The sequence below is a fragment of the Amia ocellicauda genome, chromosome 16 (assembly GCF_036373705.1).
Source record: "Amia ocellicauda isolate fAmiCal2 chromosome 16, fAmiCal2.hap1, whole genome shotgun sequence".
In the NCBI taxonomy this organism is placed as follows: domain Eukaryota; kingdom Metazoa; phylum Chordata; class Actinopteri; order Amiiformes; family Amiidae; genus Amia; species Amia ocellicauda.
In genome coordinates, this window is record NC_089865.1 from 9,379,370 (window position 1) to 9,402,744 (window position 23,375).

A 23,375-nucleotide genomic window follows, 5' to 3' on the forward strand; every position below is an offset into this window, starting at 1 on the left:
GTTTCATCCAGCTCTTTTGATATCATTATTCTACAACACTACAATAATCCATACAACATGAGATTGGCTACCTTTTCTTCGTTTAATACATATTTACTGTATACATTCATACTGTAGTTGAAGTCTTAAATGGTTAGCAGTTTGCTAAGGCTTACTTGGCAATTCAAATAATCATTTAGAGTTATGCAGGAATTTGAAGATTTCTGGCTCTTTTTTCGGGAAGCAGCATGCACCTTTTGTGGAAAACTGATTTGAATTGCATTGGCCTCATCTGTTTGGATTTCTGCATTTGCAATTACAGCGTGACACAGGCACACGTCCAGCAGCCATAAACACTGCTGTGCAGAGCCCTCGGGGATCCTCAAACCTCTGCTAACTAACTGTTTCAACGTTTCAATTTTTCCCTTTGTGACACAAGATATATACAATTAGACAGGTTGAGCAAAAGGAGGGGATTAACTCAAAAAATAGTCCGCTTTCCTTCAATTAATTATATGAGAATTGGAGCCGCAGAAAGGTGAGACTGTACAAGAGCTTCACTTTCAGGTAGTAAACGATGACTGTCTGGTTCAGTTCCTACTACATCTACTACAGGCTTTTGAAGGAACACCACAATTACATCAGCATCGTCAGTTGTGAGTAGTGACAATTAGTGAATGTTTTTTGTTTTCTTAGACCATGTTGAAAACCTTTAAGCTGAGGTGTTTTTCTTGTCAAATGTAATCACTAACTGAAGAACTGCAGAAATAGTTTACATTTGTCTCCTATTGCTTCAATTATGTCTTGTCGACAAAACATCCTGATTAAATCTAAAAAGCAGTTTTAAATTCCATTCATAGTATGTTCACCTATTATAATAAAAGGATGAGGTCCCAAATCTCCAGGCCATGGGCATTCCTGTTATTCTGCCACATTGTTTTCAACAGTTTTTGAATTTGAGTAAATACATACATTGTTATATTTTAACATTGTTTTATAGGCACCATGAAACAAACTCCTAGAAGGTGCTTGTAATTCTTGACCCTCCAATGAAACAGGATTTTGTTGGAGAGAGAGTTATTTTTTTCATGCTCCAAGAGCAAGGTTTCAATTCAAGATGCTGGTGCTGTGCATGTCAGGAATGTCTACAGTGCACAGGAATTTGACAACAGTAGCCTTTCCTGAGCTGCAGCACTCTTTGCCTTTTTTGGCTTGCCAGGGGTAAAATCTCACAAATGTGGACTCGAAAACCTAAAAAATATATATTACATAATTGCACGCTGGTCGGAAAATTCATGAAGTACATTATGCGAGGTCTGATCTGAACTTTCTTGAAAGGTAATGCCAGAGACCTCACTGTAAGCAGTCTTATTGGAAGCAGATGTTGTAGCAGAGCCACAACGAATCCACACTTTCAGTTTTACCCTATCTTTCTAAATAAATCCCCCTCAACCCTGTTCATTGACCACACTGAAACTGATAGAGAAGACCGTATCATTAGTGTGCTTTTCTTCTTGCAAACATATGTGTACGGTTTTATAGCATATACTTATGACATTATGCATTCTTCACTTACCGCCGTTTTCTACTGTGCTGTCTTATACACTTCACATAAATTGTGTGTTATCTTATAGGTTAATAAACAAGCCATTTTGTTCTCATCACTTGGTTAAATCAGTCATATTCCTGTCTTTAATGCACTTATTTAAAGCATGTACAAACCTTCAGCTGGACCACCGTCTTTCTTTTTAAGCATTGAGTCCTGGCTGCACACTAAGCAGACATCCATAAATCTTGTCAACCCAGGGGAGTGTGTATTTAAGGTTTGGAAGAAAGTGAGAATGTTTAAGTCCCTTCTGAAGCCCCAAATCCCTATCTCAGAAGTTCATGAGCCACATAGTCCATGTTGTACCATCTATCTTGTGGCATTTAATTAAAATCGGGTACAAACTTTAACCATTTCCTTCTGGCAAAGTTATCTTCAAAATCCCCCTATAAAAATGTGGATCCTGTAAACCAAGCCTGAAATTATTTTTGAATTCTGCACTTGATTTAAGAAAGAAAGCATTAACAATGTCAGATTATCATCAAATGGAAAGATTGACCAGAACTATAACACAATAAAACATGTGTAACCCACTTCTGGGTTTGCTATGGTGCTGCACAGAATATTATTTTTAAAGGATGGAGTGACATTTAATTCAGCAGGGGAAGAAGCCTACATTAATTTGGTCTTCCTGCAAGATGCAAGATATTTTAGCAGTTCAGGTAATTCCCAAAGAATCCCCGTCTCGGGCCAACTTGTGCTTAGACTAGGATGTTTAATTGCCACCATATGTGTTAAAACATTTGATGTCACAAAGCTCAAATTCAAGATCCAACATTTGCAAGAAAACGATCTTCGGAAAAAGCAATAGCTTAGGCTACATCTTTGGAGTTTGAGCTCCCAATTCTTCAGTATAATGTAGCTATTTTTTTTTTAGTCAATTCTATTCTCTTAAACTGTCCATTGACAACAACCAAAACATTTTGTTTCTGAAAAATGCAGGCAGATTGCATGAGGAAGGAAAGTGCTCTAAACAATTTTAAAATGAGCTTGCAACAGTAGTCTAATTGGACTCGCATGATTAAAGAACTAAATTGGGAACATCTTTAAAGAACATGAGAATAACTTTCTTTTGATCTTAATTCTCCCATTTTTGTTCCAAGTCCAGGGTTTTGTTTTATGTATGCATTTAGTGCTTCTAAATGTTTTGGTTGAAAACAAAGTCCACACACATCAACCTGGGTGGCTTTCATGGACTGCATTTTCTACAAATTTGTATTTGTACTTCCTCATAATACTTTTTATTCATGGTTATAGTATATCATGTATGCATGCTACATCACAGTATAACCTCAGTCGTTTTGTTTTGCCACTGTGCAAACTATTTCACTTGCACACTGCAGATGTATGTGATGTACATATTTAGATATTTTGCCAACTGTACAAGATCCGAGTTTGCATGAAAATTGATAGAGGAAGAGAAGTGATCCCAATGCTAATCCCTGCGGTACTCCACTAAGTACCTTGGTCCCTTCTGAGGTTTTCTGTATGTAAACCATTTACACATCATTGTCCATTAACTATCTTAAAGCTTTAAAGTTTGTTTGAAAAAAATACAGTATGTAAATGACTTTGCTTTTTTCCAAGGCAACATGTTTAGTTTTGAGGTGAACCGTTTTAACCACAAGCAATGTTCTATCCAAGCAATCTGAACTAAAGTTATGGGGAAAGGGAAGTAGAGTGCAATAGATTTGGAGGAAATACCAGTGTTCATATGAATTTAATAAATGCTTCAAGCCTAATATTACTATTTTTGGGCATGTCTGAGGAGTTCATATGTTTTTGGGGTAAAATACGATTGAAGTACAACAAAAAAAAATGTTTTGACAGCTAGGAATGTGTGATATAGAATACAAAGCAGGGCTTCATTTAGTTTTTTTTTTTTGTTTAGGAATTCAGCTTCCATATGGTATTAATCTATTGTCTGAAAGCTGTTGAGCTCTGTTGGTTTCTTAAAAAAATGGAAATTCAAGGCAGTTTCAATAGTTAATGGTTTCCTTTTTCTTTTTTTTTCCTTTTTGCCTTCTGTGAAAGTGTGTTGGGTGGGTTTTCAGTGCAGTGAAAATAAAGTTCCTTCTTGGAAAGGTTGAGAGGGGTTAAGGCAGTGAGTGGCATCCCACCAGCTGAAAAAAAGAGCCAGTATAGTCCTCTTATTAGCTGTGGCCTCTGCCTCCAGATTTGTAATGCTTCAAAGACTTCTGAGAAAACAAGTGTAGCCAGATTAAGGAAGTGACCTAGAACTGAAATTAATAGAAAAATGTTATGCTGTGTAACGTACTTGCTCTGCTTGTGACAATTATTAAAAGATGGTAGAGGCTCACTAGACCGGGGAGAAGTGAAGTATCTTGGTTTCCTAAATACTGGCAATTATTCTGATGGGCTGGCTGTATCTTTATATTTTTGCTCCTGCACTTGAATGGAAGTAGTTTTGGGGGTAATTAAGAGGACCTGACCGGTTATTCACGTATAAAGCAGACCAGGCCATGATCAGATGGAGCCAGGCTTTTACGGCTACAAAGTGTGATGGGATTAGAGATGAAAGAACTCCTCAAAAATGTGAACGAGCCGGCCTCCAAAATACAAGTGTGGTGACTGGCGCAAAGAGAGGCCCGGGATTATTGAATGGGAGGATCAGAGGTCAGCGCAGAGGTCAAGAGAAACCAAAACAGATCACGCCGGCTGATATGCCAAGGAAGTGGTCTGGAAAGCCAGAGGAGGAAGTGAAAACGGGGAGTGGGACTGCTAATTAGCAAGGCCTTTCTGTTGGAACAGTTTGGTCAGGACTGCACACAGACTTTTATATGTACTGTTGGCATTCTGGTATAAAATGTTTGCATTTTTCATGGTGACAGTTGTGTTCCATGAAAGAAATTGTTTTGACGGTCAAAGGTTAATTTTTTTTTACACCAGTGCCTGTAATTGGAGGTTTGCTTTCATGACTGAAGAATCTCACCATTTGCAGGTGCGGGGCTATCCAGAACCCCAGATCACCTGGTACAAGAATAACAAGACTGTGATCGCTGGAGACCGCAATATAATTGAACAAAATGCCCGGGGAACTTTCAGCCTGGTCATCCAGCAAGTTCAGGAAGACGACCGTGGGAAATATACCTGTGAAGCTGTGAATGATAGCGGATCCCGGCAAGTAACTGTGGAGCTGACAGTGGAAGGTAACCATTGAGGAAAACCAAAATGTTTCTGCTGAATTTAAGACTAACAAGGCCAGTTTTTAGAAGATGTTTACGGTTGATATTCTGTAATGCGATTTTTTTCAGTTTTACCCCTACATACCCTTTATTAAACTGTCTGATTCTCTGTGTTTAGCCCAATCATTCTGCAGATCTCTGGCAGAAGTCCCCAGAATACTTTCACTGGCTTTTGTTGATCATGGCCTTGGCCGAGGGCAGTAGCTAAACTCCCACTTCCCGAGATGCTTCGGTATTCAATGTAGGCATGTGGTGGAAAGCGTACTTAAAATACCATTGTAAAATGTATGTTGGTATGATTTAAGTAGTTAAAGTAAACGTATAAAAATCAGCTGTTGTTTTTGTGGTGGTTGGGTTCCAGGGGAATGTTAATTAGCTCATTATGAATGTTACAGCTCTTAAAATGTTGCCTCTGACTCGAGCAGTGATGCCTTAAACACAGCTTGTAAACAAACGACAATATATCCTCAACTCTACTAGATGTGCTACCTGCATAATGCACATAATGTGGTGATAAATTAGTTTTTTAAGCCCTCAAGATGTAACGGGAAACAGTCAGTTAGTTAACTAAGCCAACATGTTTGCTTGACACAATAATTAATTTGTTTTTCTTAATGTTGCCACTTTTTAATGCTATTGGAATATTTTCTTATAAATTATGGTGCCACCTTGCCAGGACTCAAGACCTCTGCCATCTAAAATATATTTTTTATTATTTTTTACTTCAGCTTTGGTTTCGCTTTCTCTAATTCTAGTGGTTTATTTAGCACATACCTCACTGACAGACAGAACATCTATTTCACACTTGGTTCACTGTAAAATGTTGGTGTTAATAGCTCTCTGTGCTGTTTGATGTGGTCTGCAATTACAGATTTATTGTGTCATAAAAATTATTTAAGCACTTAAGCTACTCAAACACAGAGACCGATGGACTACTGACTGTGCACCCTGTCGGGTAATTTGAGTAGTTGTCTCAAATGTCATTAATTTATATCTGACAAACTGCATTAAGTGTACTTTTGAAACTGCTGTTCATCCCATTGCTTTTCTTTTAGTTTGGATCTTATTTTAATTAGCTCTAGGTAGAAATCCTAGTTTGTTTTTAATCTAACAGAAATAAACCGTAGATCATTTAACAAAGCAGATGTTTTCTGCACACTGAATGGCACATTGTATATGTTATAGTTTTTTCTATTTAGGCTAAAGATTTTTTTTTTTTTACAAGCAGATAGTGGTGGGAAGAAATATAACTTGCCTTCCTCCAGCAGAACAGCAGGGTAAGACTTGACTATGCTTTATCTAAACTGTTGCTTTAAGAATGGGTTATGTTAAATTTGAAATACTTGCAGTTAGGACTTTTACACTACAACTGGATTTAAGTGTGGCCCAGTTTATATGAAATAGACCTGTACTGATTTTAATTTTGTCCTCAGTGTTTTTTAGAATGAAAGATCCAGATTTGAAAGATGAATATATATGATTATAATCTTTAAGGTAAGTCTAGAGACCATTGCATATGTTGTTGTGTAAGTAATACATGTACGTGTTTTTTATTATTTCAGAGGACGATTTCCTACCCCCCAAGTTGAAAATCGACCTAGTATATGGGGGGAAAGTCCTCCAAAATTTGTGACAAAGCCATCGCGGCTCATTCTCAAAGCTGGCCAAAGTGGGAAATTCTCTGCTAAGATTACAGGACGTCCCCAGCCTCAAGTTCTCTGGCTTAAGGTAATTAACATTCACATGGTGAACTGCAGTTTGAGACTTCATTTGTCTTTCCCTGTTTTATTATGAAATGGCTAGACTGAATTGCTTAACAGCTGTTTAAATTTAAAATGTATAATCCTTCTAAACATTATGTGGCTGTCATTTTCAAAACATATTTCGGTATTTCAGTTCTGACATTGTTGCACATTCTTCTTCTAAAGTTCATAAATCACGACTTTGTATTTAGCCGAGAGAAATAAGTCTCTTCTCGTTTTAGAATGACGTGGAGCTGCAGCCCGGTGATCACTTCAACATGTTTGAGAAGTCAGGAATTCACTTCTTCGAAATCCGTAACGTGCAGCCAGAGGATGCTGGTGTCTACACCTGCTGTGTGGTGAATTCAGCGGGGAAAGCAACGGCATCTGCAGAGCTCACCGTTCAGGGTATGCTGATCCCCAGCACAGACTGACATATCTCATGGCTTTTCCATTGTTTATACTTGGCCAGCAGGGAATGATGTGAAACTGTACAGCATATATTACACGTGTAGGTTGTTCTTGCAATTACTAGATTCATTGCAAGTGGAGAGTAGGTCTTAAAATGAAATCTTATAAAGACTGGCTACTGATCATTAATGGTATAAACATTGCTTACCTACAATGCATTTTCATTTAAATAGGCAGGCCATTATCACCCATGTCTTACAGATGTGCAAAGTACATAACATAGACCACATTTAATCTTCCTTCCACATTTTTTTCTTTCTTAGGTTCAAGTGCCACATCAGACACGTAAGTATACATGTAACATTTCACACAGCATTACAATTCCTGTATGTACAGCCGTTTTATTTTCAATCTCTTATTGAAAGCTTTTTAAAAAAATGTACAGCATCTTTAATGTATATTGTCCACAAGCATTAGCTAACACCCCTAATATTTTAAACTTGATACAATACTACTACTAATGATAATTAATGATGAATTCATATGATGTTCTATTATTATACTCATGATTCAATTTGATATAAATACTAAAAGCTTAAGTGTTAAGTCCACTTTTTTCATAAAGTATTAAAATGTTTCGTATTGGCTTAAACTTATAGAAGCTAAGAAAAGTTACAAACCTCTTTTAGCAGCTCTGCAAGTCCAGTGGCTGCCATGGCAAAGACTGTGGATACATCTGAAGTCAAACACACAAGAAGTAACGGCATCTTAAATGAACAGACGTCCCCAAAGATAACGGCGACAACAAAGCCTGAGACCAAAACTACAGAGATGGCTGTCGGCAGTGAGTCCGGAGTTTCTGCTAAAAGAGAAGAAAAGCAGAAGCCTGCTCAAAAGACGGCCAGCTCCATAACACTTCAGGCGGTTAAAGTGCAGCCGGAACCGAAGGCTGATGTGAGAGCTGGGCCTAAAGTGGAGAAGGAGGTGATGGGGAAAGTGACACAGCAGGCGACTGTGGAAAGCAGAGCATCACGCAAGGCAACTGATGCCCAGGCTATTGAAGCTGGAAAAAAGAGCGAAAACAAAAAAGCAGAAGGATTCCCTCCCAAGCTTGCAGTTCATTCACAAAGCAAGGATACTTCACGGGGAGCTGATGCTGTATCCAAAAGCCATGGTATGGGTTCGAGCATGCCGTCAGCCAAACATTGTATGAAACATTCTTAATGATAGTTCTATCCAGAAGCGGAAGCTAAATACATTTATATACATTTTTTTTAAATGCAGACTTTCTACATTTTATATCCTAAAACAATCCCTGTTTCATTGAGTTTGCATGAGGCCTAGGGTCAATCCAATACATAAAAGGTTTCAGTCTGAAGTGGGAATTATAGCTGTACAGCAATAAAGATCTGCTACTTGGACATTGAATGTGAAATGTACTTTTCATACGATGAGCTCTTTGATGGTGCTGAAATATGTGAGATTACGACGCCTACAAGAAAAGCAATATTTCAGAAAAGCAGAACCAGATTTAGAACTGCTAACATTAGGATATGAAAACATTGCAGGTGCTGCCTGTTCTGCTTTTGTGATTTGAAATCCTGAGGCATAGGATATGATTGGAAAATGGAGGAAAGAAATCTACCCAGATTTTCAAACGCAATGCTGTGGAATAGCCATCCAAGTCTCAATGAGATATGCTGTCGACCGTCTATTGAGAATTGCATTTTGGGAAATGAACATCAAAAGAAAGGATATGTTACACATTGAAACGGAATATCAATACCTAACATGTACTTTAAAGAAATCCTACCGATTCCTGGTGTATGAAGGTGCCAGAGTCCAGAAAGTAATTAGTGTGAGTTCATGAACTCTTGGCTTAGATTCTTTGGAATTATAAGTATAGAAATCCTTCTGTTAGTAAACGGGCGTATATATATCAGAGGACACAGAAATGTTTGTTGACTTCTCCAAACAACTGTATGACTCAGGGAGAAAGAACTAACAACATTGTTTGAAGGAAGTCTATAAATAAACATGGCAAACCCTGTCCACAGACGCCATCTACTGGTAAGGGTAAGCCTCTGTTATTAGGAGACTCAGTCAAACTTTTGTGGCACTCCAATTATCTAGAGATTGAAAAGCTTGTAATTTAGACGGAAGTACTGACAATATGTACTTTTGAAACGGACACTGAAGTGACTGCTCAGAGTAACAACACTCTTCCTGTTAGGAGTAATGTTTCGCCTGTGTTACCTGATAAAGATTTCCAAAATATGCGTTTTATTCTTTATTAACTGTTTACAGTAGATGTCATAATATTGCAGGATGAGACCAATGCATTACTGCGCAATTATCCAGAACAAGCCTTCCACTCGATGAATGGCCTCCTACTTTTTTCAATAGAAATGCGGACACAGCTGTTGTGAAAGCCACCGCTACACAAAGATAGATCACAGAGCAGGAAAGAAAAAACACAATATCAGCCTTCATCAAACTGTCTCTGCAACAGTAATCGGGTTGAGTGCTCCCTTGTGGGGTCATTGAAGCAGTGATTTGTGACGGTTATGTAGTGTGATCTTGTACTCAGCAGGCCCTCCCTTTTCTGACCCCATCTCCTCTGATTTTTTTGACGATACACATTCACTTTCAACTGAATCCACTGTGCTGGTTGCTGAAATTGTGTAAACATTCAAACCTATGATTACCTAACTTTCAGTAAAGTGTGGTTGTCCTTGGTGTACATTTATATGTCATAGGCATTCACCCAAACCCCAGTGGTGAAGAAATGTTGAATTGAATGGTTGAAAAAGGCCGTGCGTGTTTGGTGACCTTTTCTTATTAAATGTTAACTGTTTGTTCTCCAAACTATGATATATTTATAAACTATACAATCAAAGGTTTGTCTCAATTGCATTGACGGTGTGGTCTGGTTGATTGTGTTTCAAAAGCTTTAGATCTGAAGGAAGAGGGAAAAGCCCCAGTTTTCACCAGTGTTTTGAAGGAGTGCTCAGTGAGCGAGGGGCAAGATTTTGTGATGCAGTGCACCGTGGAGGGGAAACCCCTGCCTCAGATCACTTGGCTTTTAAACGGTAAGAAGGCTGTTCATTTGAACCCATTAATTATCCTAACAGGCACCACCTTCCTCTTGCTGTCCTGTACTCTTTCACCAGCAGGTGTCACTAATATTTCTAATCATGATATCCCGGTGCTGGACAGTGCGTTTGTTGGGGTGTAAGGGAAGCGGACCATTGTGGAGATTAACATCTTGCAGTAATTTATAAGATTTATATTATTTTCTAAAGGTAATGTAATGATTACTTTGATATTATTATATAATTAACTCCATTATTTAAATCCCAAAACCTATACAAATGTGGTAATTAAAAGCATCGAAAGAGTATTAACCAAAATAGCATGAGAAGTCAATTCAATATATATATGCTGCTGCTACTACTGTTTTCCCCCAGTCTGATACAGACCAAAACACTATCATTTACCAATTGTGGAATATTTGGCCACATTTGCATTATGTCCAGGAATAACAAAGTTGATATTTTTTATATATTTTATAAATGTCTTTGGTAAAGATGCTCAGATATTCCCCTTCCGGAATATTCTGGCATTGGATAGTGTTTGAAAATGTGGTGAGTTATGAGTTCTTGGCTCCAGTTATTCTCTTTTTGAGTCCAGAACGAAAATCTTTCATGCATATGACAAACGTTAATAGGGGATTCCTTTTGAACATAAATAAACTGTGAAATCCCAAAAATTCTGTTGCGGACACTGTGGGGATTATACTGTATACTAGATACATATACAAATTAATCATAAGATTCAGTTTCTTAACTAAAAAAGTCGTGGTAAGAATTATGAAATTATGGAATTACTTACTAATGGGTGAAATAAAAAGCTGCACGTTCTTTAAAATGAACTGTATGACATGGTATATTGATGTAAAAATATCACTACATATTTAATGCTCATTTTACCGTTAAATTGCTCTTTTTCCTAAATGGATATATGGAGCTGCATATTTTGAAAAGCACTAAGAGCTTTGAAGGAAATCTCCCATAAATTAAAAAAAGAAATGGAATGGCCATAGAATGTGCATCTTAAAAAAGAAACTAATTATTTTGTAACTAAAACACGATCAAGGTTTTTTCTTTAAAATGTTCAATGGTGATATTTACCTTATAACATCCAGAAGTTCTAAACACTTTACCAATTTGTGTGCTTACGATAAAAGTTTCAAGTTTTAACTATACATGTGCCTCTGATAGTATCCGAAAGTGTTTTAGCACTTGCTTTAAAGTGTTCCGTTTTGGTTGCATTTCACACAAGAAGAGAGCTTTGTGTGACCCTCGGAAGCCACACAACAGATACCTAGGCATTTCAGATGAATGCAAAATAGAAATGGAGCTATTAAACAAATTTGAGGCCTACAACCATATAAAGGAAAAACATGCATTGCTCTCCCTGAAATATTACACCAGCCAGACTTGGCATTGGTTCGCACTCCAAAAGCAGACATTTGAGATTGTTACTAACTCATGGAGACAGATTATGAAATACAAAAGCAGTCCCCTGGAATGAAAAACCCATGCCTTTCTTAGGAAAGGGTTGCCCAGCACAAGATAATGCCAATGATTTATCAACTGAGCTTGTGCTTAGGTCGATATAACTTTGTGCTGTATGTTTAATTAATACTTCAAAACAAGATTCCTACTCATCTGATAAAAAAAAAAAAAGGATCTACTTTGATCCTATCAGCTAGTTGTAACCTGAATCCTGTTGTGTTATTATATATTTTTTGCCATAAATGGGCTTTGTCATACAATGTTTTATTTCTGCACAGAAAGATAGTATCAAGGGTAATGTCCATCCTTCTATCCTTTACTACATCTGTTGGCATTCTTCAAATGATAAATCTTCTAGATCTAAATATACACTTCTCTGGGCTAATTTCCCAGTCCAACAGGAGCTTTAAACTAATTGTTAATGTTTTTGTTTTGAACACGGAAAACTAATTTTCCATATCTACTGAATTCCGGTAATGCCGTTAAAGCTAAGAAAAGAATGAAAAACAGTGGAAAAACTTCTGGCAACCAATGGCTTCTCCATGTGTTACTCAGCAATGGACAATGCAGGCTAACTGGAATCCTTTCTGTCCTTTTCAGCAGGAATGCCTTCTCCTCTTCCGAGGTCTTGAGCAACAAGCCTCACTATGAGGAAATACAGATTTAATTCTATCTATTATGCGTTTCATTCCTTGCTATGACAAAAGGGGGACAAGAAGAGGTATAACATTACACAAAGCATAAGGCAATTTTTAACCATTGTGGCAAAACTACTAAATTCTGGTACGTTGCAGTGCTTTAATGTGGCATTGCAGGTAAGCTGTGTAGCATAACTTAGTGAATCTGAGTGATGATACTTAATGATAAATAAATTGATAAGTTCACTCCTATATTAACAATACAGTGCATCTATGAATTGTCTCATGTAATGTTTGCTTTCAGGTGTTATTTAATATTCCTTATACAGTTAGTACAGTTTCAGGTTATACATATTTTTCATACAGATGGAAGTTATTTCATATTTGGTATTTTCTTTTCTATTTTCAAACCTTAGATAAAACCATCCAATATGCACATTCAACTTTTGAAAATGGTGTAGCCAAATTGACTGTGCAAGATGCCCTGCCAGAAGATAATGGCTCATACACGTGTGTTGCAGAGAATAGCTGTGGACGAGCACTGTGCACCGCTAAAGTGGTCATTAAAGGTAGGAAAAAAACATCGGCTGAAATTTGTGTTTTGTGGTTTCTCAAACTTCCTTACCAGCTTATGTTTTGTAGTTGTTACCGTTTTTATTATTGGAAGAAAAAAATATGCATTGCTGATAACATTTATCTAATGTTTAATGGGTTATAGAAGTATGAGTACCAGTTAATAGAGAAGGTAATCCATTAGTTTTCATTTCAAAGACATCCTGGACATTCTTCTAAAGTGCTAAATGTACTTGTCCTTTACCTCAGGTTAAATTACCATAGTGCAATATATAGTAATGAGAAATATGTCTTGAAGATGTAGATGAAGTGTGTGTGCGTGTGCGTGTGCGTTCCTCAGAGTGACAGTATCCCAGAGGAGTCGTGCCCTCATGTTCTCTCTGATCATTTCACTGCCAAATCCTGTGTTAAACTATTTTCATAACCCTTCCATTGGGTTTCCCCAAGAATAATCCTTAAAAGTTAACTTATCAGTGTCAGTTATCAATGCTCTTAAATCATAAAAAAAAAAAAAAAAAAAGTAAAAGGTTAGGCCATTGATATCTTTCCTAATTGTATTCAGCCATTCCTTACCTACCATCTTCAGTCTTTTCTGAACAGCTCTGGTCAAATTGTCTCTAATTTATGACTTCCATTCACATCATGTAAAGTTATAGCCACTGGTCTCTTGACATGGAAGATAGGAAATGCACTGATACTTTTAAAAATGCTTGAGTAAAAAAAGTCTCTCTGCTGTACGTTAAAACAAATCCTATTTATAGGATCCCTGATGTGTTTCTGTATTATTTAAATGAAACATCTGCTTTCTGCATTTTTCAATCATAAATGACGGGAGAGGTTTTTAATGGCACGGGTTCAGCATTATGGGGCAAATGCAAAATACCAACAGTTTCCCACACTACTCTTGGTTTTGAAATGGGAGTGTCGAGAAAATACAAATCAATGGTCAGAGGTTGAGGGCCACCTGGGTTGTACAAATGTCTCCACCCTCCCTGCAAGGACAAGGAACATCTCATTGTGTTTGGGTGCATATTGGGCTTCCCAGGAATGATTCAGTGTTTGGTAGACTGGAGACTTCACTCTTCTCTCGATGTTGATCCCAAGCGCAGAGCGAGCACAAACTGACACATTCTGTATTGCTCACTGAGTTACCCAAACCGCAGCCTCATCTATTTAGCTTGTCTGTTTCACTCTCTCATTTTACAAATGAAACATTTCTGTGATTTAATGTTTTGCTGTATATTTACTGAGAACTACTTTACATTCATGATGTACTGATTTGAAATTGGATGGTAATGCAAAATAAGTAATCATTGTGAATTACAAATCTGAGTAAACATCGCTCTAAGAGTCCCAGTGAAAGGGGGAAAAATAGAAAAAGAAAATTTTGAACCAGCCACCAACCACAAACTTAACGCACAGTTCATAAATTATGGTTTTGTATTCAGTAGAAGGCAGGTGGTTTTGTAACTGTTTTGATGGCTAGGTGTGTCAAAGTCCTGATATTGTCAATTGAAAGGGCTGCTCCAACCGTAAAATGTGCATTTAATAAAGGTTTAAATTATTTGTTGAAAACCAAGACCATTTTCATGTATATTACTGAGGAACATGAACCATTATATCTGTGATTGAAGCACTGCTTAGAATTTCATTCAATCTTAATGAAAAATGCAATAAAGCAGGATTTACAGTGCCTTACTCTTGAGTTTGAATCTGGACATTTTAATCATTTTTATACTATCCCTAAAACCACCAGGATTTAACACCTGTTTGCACATAAGAGGGAAAGAACAGAAACTGATTAAAAGCTTTGTAATTTATCTAGATTCTCATCTAAGCTTAGAGGAAGCAGTTCATCTTTAAAGTAGGCTAGAGGTTATGTGACGGTGTCTTACAAAAAGTAAAATACAATTTGTGGAATCGCTTAGTAAAACAACTGTGGTAAAATACAGAAGCAAAGCTTTACATTCCAACTACTAATTTATTATTGTTGCACATATTAAAGCAACAACATTAAATCTTACACACAAACAGTTAAAAGGTTGTATATGCTGATTAACCGGGAAATACTGTTGGATCAGGAGGTATATTTCGGAATTCCTGGTAGACACTTCTGCAACAGCAAGGACATATTTCCAGGGTGATGTTGGATATACTGTAGTTGTTTCTACAGAGTAATTTTAATCTCCTTTTAAATCTGATTAACAGTCACTTAAGTCTGTGGGGACGTAGCTTAAGGCTGCAAGACATAAACCCCAGCTTTAGCTCTTCATAGCAGGAGGTGTTCAAATGAAATGGGGATGGCTGGACAGGAAAAAAAAGAATTGTTTAATCTGAATTGTGCTATTTTTAGAAATGTATACATATGCCAACCGATCGGTAAATTTATATTGGATTTGATCAGGTAAGGCTATTTTGATATCCTTTCTAGATGTTACTTTTAAAAAGCAGAAAATATAGATTTATGAACTCTGCTTTTATTTAGTCTGTGTTCTCGATCTCTGAAGCCTGATGAACCTGTCTAGTCCAGTGCCATCTTCTGCAATTTTAGGTTGTTTAAATTGGTGAACTTTGATGACTTGGCAGAGAGAATGATGTACATGTAAGATGTGATGCAAACCCAAATGTAAACCCGATCGGAACAAGTTGAATTGTTATTTGTTTGAGAGCTGTGATATAAAACAGGTTGTCCTCCGTTAAACTACTGTGAGAACCAACAGATTAGGAGCAATTGTATTTCAGTATGTTGAGTAATCTGTTAATTGGGTACATGTGTGTTGCATTGTATATTCGGATGTTTCATATTAACCAAGGCCATTTGTAGCAGCTTTTTTTAAATATATATATATTAGTTAATTTACAGTGAATGCAGTTGCACCTTCACACTCATTTGCTACACCTGCAACAATGACATGTCCCTCTTAGAACGTATCTTCAAAAATAATCTCTGGGATTGACATGATCTCCCTGAAGAAATCAGAAATGCTAAATCCAGTGCACATTTCATTATGTGCACAGAATGTGTATGACATGAATCTAAACTTTGTGTGCTTGATTGCAAGTTTGTTTGGTGGTTGAGTGTGTGTAAACTAAATATTAACAGACATCCTCTGCCTATCAGTAAATTGTATATGGACCAAATATTATAGCTGATAATTGTGATGTTATGCAAAAGAATAATGCTCCCTTGGAATAATCAGTTTCAAATCTAAGGCTAAGATATTATTAATAATCATACAATAGTTCCAAAAGAGTAAAAACATGTAAAATATTTGTCATCATTCGCTTCATCACATTTAAAGCTGATTTTTAACGACATCTTTCCATCTTATATTTATGACCTAAGCTTTTAATAACGATGACCTGATAATGTTTGATGCAAATAAACGTTGTGACGTTGAATCTTTTTTTACTTGGCAGTAATTCATTCACTTCTGGATTTGATGACATATTTAGGCACACATTTGTTTTTTGTTTTTTAAGGAGACTCCAATAGCCAGACAGCAATCCAATGATGGACTAATGAAAAAGAGTTGTGACATCGCAAGGAAAGAAATAATTTTAATTCTAAACTGTAAACTGTCAGAACTTTTTCAAATCTTGTCCATCCAGCACCCCACTAATGCCATTTTATTTGTGCTAGTGGGAACCTATTTAAAACATCTTGGATCTCTCTCTCTGTGGCATGTTAAATATGTATATACAAAATGAGAAGTGTTTAGGAAAACACTACAGCTTGTCTGTTTGGTGTTCATGAGGGCTCTCTTTGAGTTAAGTCGCCGTGGTATTCGGTGACTAGATTTATGAACTCTGAGCCCCTGCTTATAACCAAACACCATAAATGGTGAATGTGAATCGGTACGAATGGAAACAAACTTTTGCTTGCTCGTTATTTCTTGGGCTGCAAGTAAACACAATACAGCAGTGCCTGATAAAATCGTTCTAATTGAACAAATGGTTTCTTTTGATTTTGTTTTTGCATTAGACCAAAAAGTACATTTTAAACTTTGTTTTAGTGTCTGTCTTTTATGGGCTTGCTATTTACACGAGGTTGATGGATTACATAAGCTTTGTCAGTCTAATGGATCGGTCTTGTAATGGAAATGTCTTTGGCATCTTTTTTTTTTTTTAAACCACCAAAACACGTGGGTTACAAATGCAAGCACAACTACAACCTACTGGCAGTAGCAATTATCACAATTCCTGTAAACTAACTTCAATTCCTTTTTCTTGTACATTTTTAATATTTTACGAGTTAGACTGAGGACTAAGTTGTCTAGATTATTCATTACATTTGTAAATGGCATTAATGAGAGAAGAAAAAAAAAATCTGAAGAGGCATACCCAATTCTGGGCATGTCTTACAGTTTTACAGATTGACAAATGAGTAAAACATACAAAGAACAGTTCTCATGATTGTGTTAGGGAAATTAAGTTTGCAAGATCAAGGGAGAACAAATTATATTCTTCACAACATAATTGAATCATTATTTACTCATTTAAATATGGTGCAGGGACATTAAATTGGCAATTTAAAAGCAATGTCTTGGTGGGCACAATACATCATGCAGGATATAGGACATTCCCCAGCATAATCGGATCTTGTATCCGGTCTATGGTATTGCCAGCTTAAATGCATGTGATGGATGGATTGTAGGCCGTGAGCACACTGGGCTCGCAGTACGACACAGAGCATGGGTTTCAGAGCGAGTGTATGGGAGGACACAAGTTCCATCTCGTCCCTGCTGAATCAGCACAGAGGTCACTGCTGGGATAAACGTGACCATTTGAGTTGAACTGAGAATGTTCTATAGAGTATTAAACTGGGCTTATAAAGTAGTGCTGACGTGTCATTTAACACATGCATTTAATTTTAAGATTTCCATTCTTTAACTTATTTGCTTCATAGAACTGAATTGGGTGTTAAGTTTACAGCTTTTAGTGCTTTTTTACTTTTTCCTCAAACAAAGATCTTTGGAATGTAGCCCAGATTCTACCCCCACTTATCAATGAGAAATTATTTTCCATGGATTTATCTCGGATGGTTTTACCATTTTAAGTTTAAAACCTTCTGTGACACCCATACTAAAACAGACTGCATGATCCAAGAAATCGCATTCATTTTCCCATGCGATTATTTTATCTGAAACTGGTGCTCTCGGATCACTCCCAGGACTTCAGAGGAGTTTATATAGACATGATTATTTACATCATGTCTGAAATGCATGCTGTGGAAAATAGGAATTTAACCTCTTGGTGGACAAACACCGCTTTTCAAATCAAATCATAAAATACATCTTAAAAAGAAAGGAGGTTTCACAGAGGAATAGTCAAAATGGAAAAAGGTATATACACCGATCAGCCATAACATTGACCACTGACAGGTGAAGTGAATAACACTGATAATGTCGTTATCATGGCACCTGTCAGTGGGTGGGATATATTGGGCAGCAATTGAACATTTTGTCCTCAAAGTTGATGTGTTAGCAGGAAAAATGGGCAAGCGTAAGGATCTGAGCGACTTTGACAAGGGCCAAATTGTGATGGCTAGACGACTGGGTCAGAGCATCTCCAAAACTGCAGCTCTTGTGGGGTGTTCCCGGTCTGCAGTGGTCAGTACCTATCAAAAGTGGTCCAAGGAAGGAAAAGCGGTGAACCAGCGACAGGGTCATGGGCGGCCAAGGCTCATTGATGCACGTGGGGAGCGAAGGCTGGCCCGTGTGGTCCGATCCAACAAACCAGCTACTGTAGCTCAAATTGCTGAAAAAGTGAATGCTGGTTCTGATAGAAAGGTGTCAGAACACACAGTGCATCGCAGTTTGTTGCGTATGGGGCTGCGTAGCCGCAGACCAGTCCGGGTGCCCATGCTGACCCCTGTCCACTGCTGAAAGCACCTACAATGGGCACGTGAGCATCAGAACTGGACCACGGAGCAATGGAAGAAGGTGGCCTGGTGTGATGAATCATGAGTTCAAGGTGTTGACTTGGCCTCCAAATTCCCCGGATCTCAATCCAATCGAGCATCTGTAGGATGTGCTGGACAAACAAGTCCGATCCATGGAGGCCCCACCTCGCAACTTACAGGACTTGAAGGATCTGCTGCTAACATCTTGGTGCCAGATACCACAGCACACCTTCAGAGGTCTAGTGGAGTCCATGCCTCGATGGGTCAGGGCTGTTTTGGCAGCAAAAGGGGGACCTACACAATATTAGGCAGGTGGTCATAATGTTATGGCTGATCGGTGTATAAGTGCTGGATAGTGTCCTGAGTTTTAAACTTAACCACACATAGACTGAAGAGAAATGTAATGTAGGCTACTAGATATGACACAGGTTTTATGCATTATTCAACTTTTGTTTTGAATAATGGAAATGGAAACTTGTAGGAAACTGAACCTGAATTCAAGAGTTAGTTCTTCAAAATTTCACAACCTGTTCTTGAATTTGGTTAGTAATGTTCCACTCCTGCTCTTGCTTGTTTCCTTTAAGAAATGGTTTGATAAGATTCTGAATTTGATTTCGCAAAATGAAATGGCTCCCTCTTGTTTGTCATTTTCCTTACTCTCATCTTCCTTATTTTGAGGGGCAGGAGAACTTACTATGCTTCATGTTACAAAGAGACATGATTGTGCCCTCTTCTATATTCAAAATGGAATAAGTTTGTTCTTGTTCCCCAAACTTCTTATCAGTGAACTTGACCTAATAATGCAGGAGTTTCCTAAGCTCTCTTGCAAACATGTCTGAGCTTGTATTGCTGATTCCTGCCTGGCAACTTCTGTGGTGGTCCCTGCATCAACATTTTAAAACCACTTTTGTTTCCATTATCAAAGTTCATTATGAAAAACTTTCTTCAGAAAAGAAAACGACCAACAAGACTGAGACTACAAATGTTGAAGAACCAAAACAGACCTTTGCTCCTGTGTTCATCAAAGGTCTGAAAGATCTTAAGGTCATGGATGGAAGTCAAGTCAGCATGGCTGTGGAGGTGACGGGTAAGGCACTCCCATTAACTGTTTTTGATGATGGACCAACCTGTTCTTTATTAGGCTGGACATCCTTCTAAGATATAGGTGTTTCCTCTAAATGCATGAGGAGAAATATCTTTGCAGCCCCCATTATGTGATGGCATTTTTTCAGAGCCTGTCTCCTCTGGAAGCAGTTAGTAAATTTATCTTTATACATTTATTTTTAAGTGAAGAGGCTGCTCCTGTGAAAAATGGGTCTCACGCCATGCATTTGCAATTGAGTTTCATGGTTAGTGTCATTCAGGGATGAATCGCTCTTAGTGATTTCATCAACAGAGTAAAAATTCTGCCTTCATATTTTATTTGTTATACTTAATGAGATCATATGTTGATGTTTAAGCTTGTGCCAACTTGCTTAGGCTTATTTACATTTTTGGAAGGCATCTCTTGATACTTGATAGTATTTTATTTTTTCCCCCTTTGGCTCAAATAAGACTTCACCATTTATCTTTTTTTTTCTTAAACCTCAATGTGACCTGTGGAACTTTTCAAAAGATGTATTTATTTGTTTAGCTTTTGTTTTCCTGCTAAGCAGAAGGCAGAATGTGGTCTTTTTGTGGTTTTTAAGCTTCCATTTATAATCTATCTATCCACTTTTTTTTGGATCCTTGGGTAAATAGGAAATAAAAACTAAATATTTACAAACAACTATACTCAGGGCTGTAGGTTCTTGCCTAAATAAATAAATCCTAAGGTTTTGCAGCAATGTGTTGATTGCTAAGATGACTTATCTTCAACTTACAGGTAACCCAAAACCAGAAATAGTTTGGCTACACAATGGAAAGGAAATCCATGAATCCGAAGACTTCCATTTTGAGAAGAATGGCAATGAATACATTCTATTTATCCAAGAGGTTTTCCCTGAAGATACAGGGAAATACACATGTGAAGTGTGGAATGAGCTGGGAGATGTGCGCACAGAGGCCATGCTGACCGTGCAAGGTACCAGTTTCCCATTTGCTTTTCCACAATTCTGTTGTATTTTTATGATCGGATTTACACCGATCAGCCATAACATTATGACCACTGACAGGTGAAGTGAATAACACTGATAATGTCGTTATCATGGCACCTGTCAGTGGGTGGGATATATTAGGCAGCAAGTGAACATTTTGTCCTCAAAGTTAATGTGTTAGAAGCAGGAAAAATGGGCAAGCGTAAGGATCTGAGCGACTTTGACAAGGGCCAAATTGTGATGGCTAGATGACTGGGTCAGAGCATCTCCAAAACTGCAGCTCTTGTGTGGTGTTCCCGGTGCACAGTGGTCAGTACCTATCAAAAGTGGTCCAAGGAAGGAAAAGCGGTGAACCAGCGACAGGGTCATGGGCGGCCAATGCTCATTGATGCACGTGGGGAGCGAAGGCTGGCCCGTGTGGTCTGATCCAACAGACCAGCTACTGTAGCTCAAATTGCTGAAAAAGTGAATGCTGGTTCTGATAGAAAGGTGTCAGAACACACAGTGCATCGCAGTTTGTTGCGTATGGGGCTGCGTAGTCGCAGACCAGTCCGGTTGCCCATGCTGACCCCTGTCCACTGCTGAAAGCGCCTACAATGGGCACGTGAGCATCAGAACTGGACCACGGAGCAATGGAAGAAGGTGGCCTGGTCTGATGAATCACTAGTTCATGTTGACTTGGCCTCCAAATTCCCCGGATCTCAATCCAATCGAGCATCTGTGGGATGTGCTGCACAAACAAGTCCAATCCATGGAGGCCCCACCTTGCAACTTACAGGACTTAAAGGATCTGCTGCTAACGTCTTGGTGCTGGATACCACCGCACACTTTCAGAGGTCTAGTGGAGTCCATGCCTCGACGGGTCAGGGCTGTTTTGGCGGAAAAAGGGGGACCTACACAATATTAGGCAGGTGGTCATAATGTTATGGCTGATCGGTGCATGATGGTGATGATGATTTTAATTCACAAGTGTTTGAGTAAAAATAAATCTCTGTATGTCCATTTATTTATATTTTATTGTATCAGACTTCACATTTGAATCAGTGCTGTTGTCTTGTAATCGTACTTGTGCTGACCTATGCTTGATAATTTATTATGTTTTTTTTTTCTTGTTTGTATAATATAGTTATAGACACTAAAAACTGTAATGTTGTAACAAGTTTTAAATGTTGACCTTTTTATTTAGTTTTCAATACCTTTTATCAAGACAATACAAGCAACATGAAGTACATAAATGTAAGGTTATAGGAACATGTGTTAGCTTCAGTGGTGTCATCATGGACAAAATGAAAGGCATCTAAACAACGTACAGTTAGTTCATCACTACTATGATGAAAATATTGCACAACAACACAAGTTGGTGTTAGCCACATCTAAAACCATTATAAACCGCTTGCTTCCAGAGCCCCAGGATGGAGTCCAGCCCTGGTTCATTACAAAGCCCAAGTCGGTTACGGCAGGAGTGGGCCAGCATGTGCTGCTCTCGGGGGCCATCGCCGGTGATCCCTTGCCCACTTTCCAGTGGCTGAGAGACGGACAGTTGTTATCCTCCGGAGAAGAGTATGAAATCATGCAGAAGGAAGATGTTGTCACACTTCTCATAAGACAAACTAAACTCTGCCATACTGGTGACTACGAAATACAGTTAAAGTATGTTCTGATTTATCAGTAATATTTCTTCATAATTTTTTGTTTGATTTTGTAAAAAAATGGTCTGCCCACAGAATAAGTCTTTATTTTGTATAGCCCAGTTTACGTATCCTCTATCTTTTTTGTTTTTTGTTATAATAAATGAAAGCTCATCTTTGTTTATCAGTTGTAATATTTTATCTACTTTGAGGAAACATTTGATGTTTAGACAAGCCAGTGGAAAAACGTGTCCATGTCCTGTAACGAGAGACAGTCATGAAAAAATCTGTGGTATTCCCCACTGAAGGAAGAATACCATGGATGATTAGCACCATATATGGTTTGGACATTTAACATTTTTATATAAACGTTTGGAGCCCTGTGATGAACGATGATTGGCTGTATCGTTCAGGGAAATCACTTGATGAGGGGGCCTAGCTTTAGCAATGTCAAAAGGTTAAATCAGACTAAATAAACGGAAAGCTAAAAGATTCAAGAGCCTGCAGCTCACAGGAATACGCTGCTCTGTCCGATTACCTTCCGACCACTAACTGAGAGACTTTTAAGAAGGAAGAAATTTGGTTTTATGTTTTTAATGAATTGCATGAGCTTTCTTTTTTCTTCCTGCTTTTAATACCTAATTCTATTGCAGAAATAAAGTTGGAGACTGCAGCTGCCTGGTCTCTCTGTTGGTCACAGAGGGTGCAGTGTTCAGTGAGGAGGAGACACCCCAAACGTAAGTACAATTCTCAGGCAGTCCATGACTGGGGTCTATTTTTGTACCGCTTACCATGCCAGACCCAGTCTGGCTTTAAATCAAGTAAATCCCCAAATGTGACCAAACAAATTGTTTACCTCATACAGCTGTGCTATTGTTCAAAGTCAGGGTAGGCTCTGTCTTTTGGTTGTTCCCTTATAAGGCTACTGAAGTCATCGCTGATGCAATATAGTCATGATTTGTATTCTTCTAATTAAACTATTTTAGGTGTAGGCTGAGCCTGCTCTCTCCAATTTTTAAACCGCTTTTTCTC

General features: G+C 38.0%; 1 protein-coding gene across 5 annotated transcripts in view; it reads left to right on the forward strand.

The window, feature by feature from the left end:
- Positions 1 to 23,375, forward strand: part of LOC136711853 (myosin light chain kinase, smooth muscle) — a 62,984-nt gene that overhangs the window by 15,784 nt on the left and 23,825 nt on the right. The window contains exons 4-15 of one of the 5 annotated variants that reach the window (XM_066688409.1): positions 4,548 to 4,755; positions 6,017 to 6,068; positions 6,354 to 6,519; positions 6,776 to 6,941; positions 7,268 to 7,289; positions 7,634 to 8,118; positions 9,896 to 10,036; positions 12,579 to 12,731; positions 19,566 to 19,727; positions 20,505 to 20,702; positions 22,119 to 22,365; positions 22,997 to 23,080. In XM_066688409.1, coding sequence (XP_066544506.1) covers positions 4,548 to 4,755; positions 6,017 to 6,068; positions 6,354 to 6,519; positions 6,776 to 6,941; positions 7,268 to 7,289; positions 7,634 to 8,118; positions 9,896 to 10,036; positions 12,579 to 12,731; positions 19,566 to 19,727; positions 20,505 to 20,702; positions 22,119 to 22,365; positions 22,997 to 23,080 — 2,084 coding nt within the window. The remainder of the gene's footprint in view (positions 1 to 4,547; positions 4,756 to 6,016; positions 6,069 to 6,353; positions 6,520 to 6,775; positions 6,942 to 7,267; positions 7,290 to 7,633; positions 8,119 to 9,895; positions 10,037 to 12,578; positions 12,732 to 19,565; positions 19,728 to 20,504; positions 20,703 to 22,118; positions 22,366 to 22,996; positions 23,081 to 23,375) is intronic. The other 4 variants (XM_066688412.1, XM_066688411.1, XM_066688413.1 and 1 more) reach the window with 4 other exon arrangements.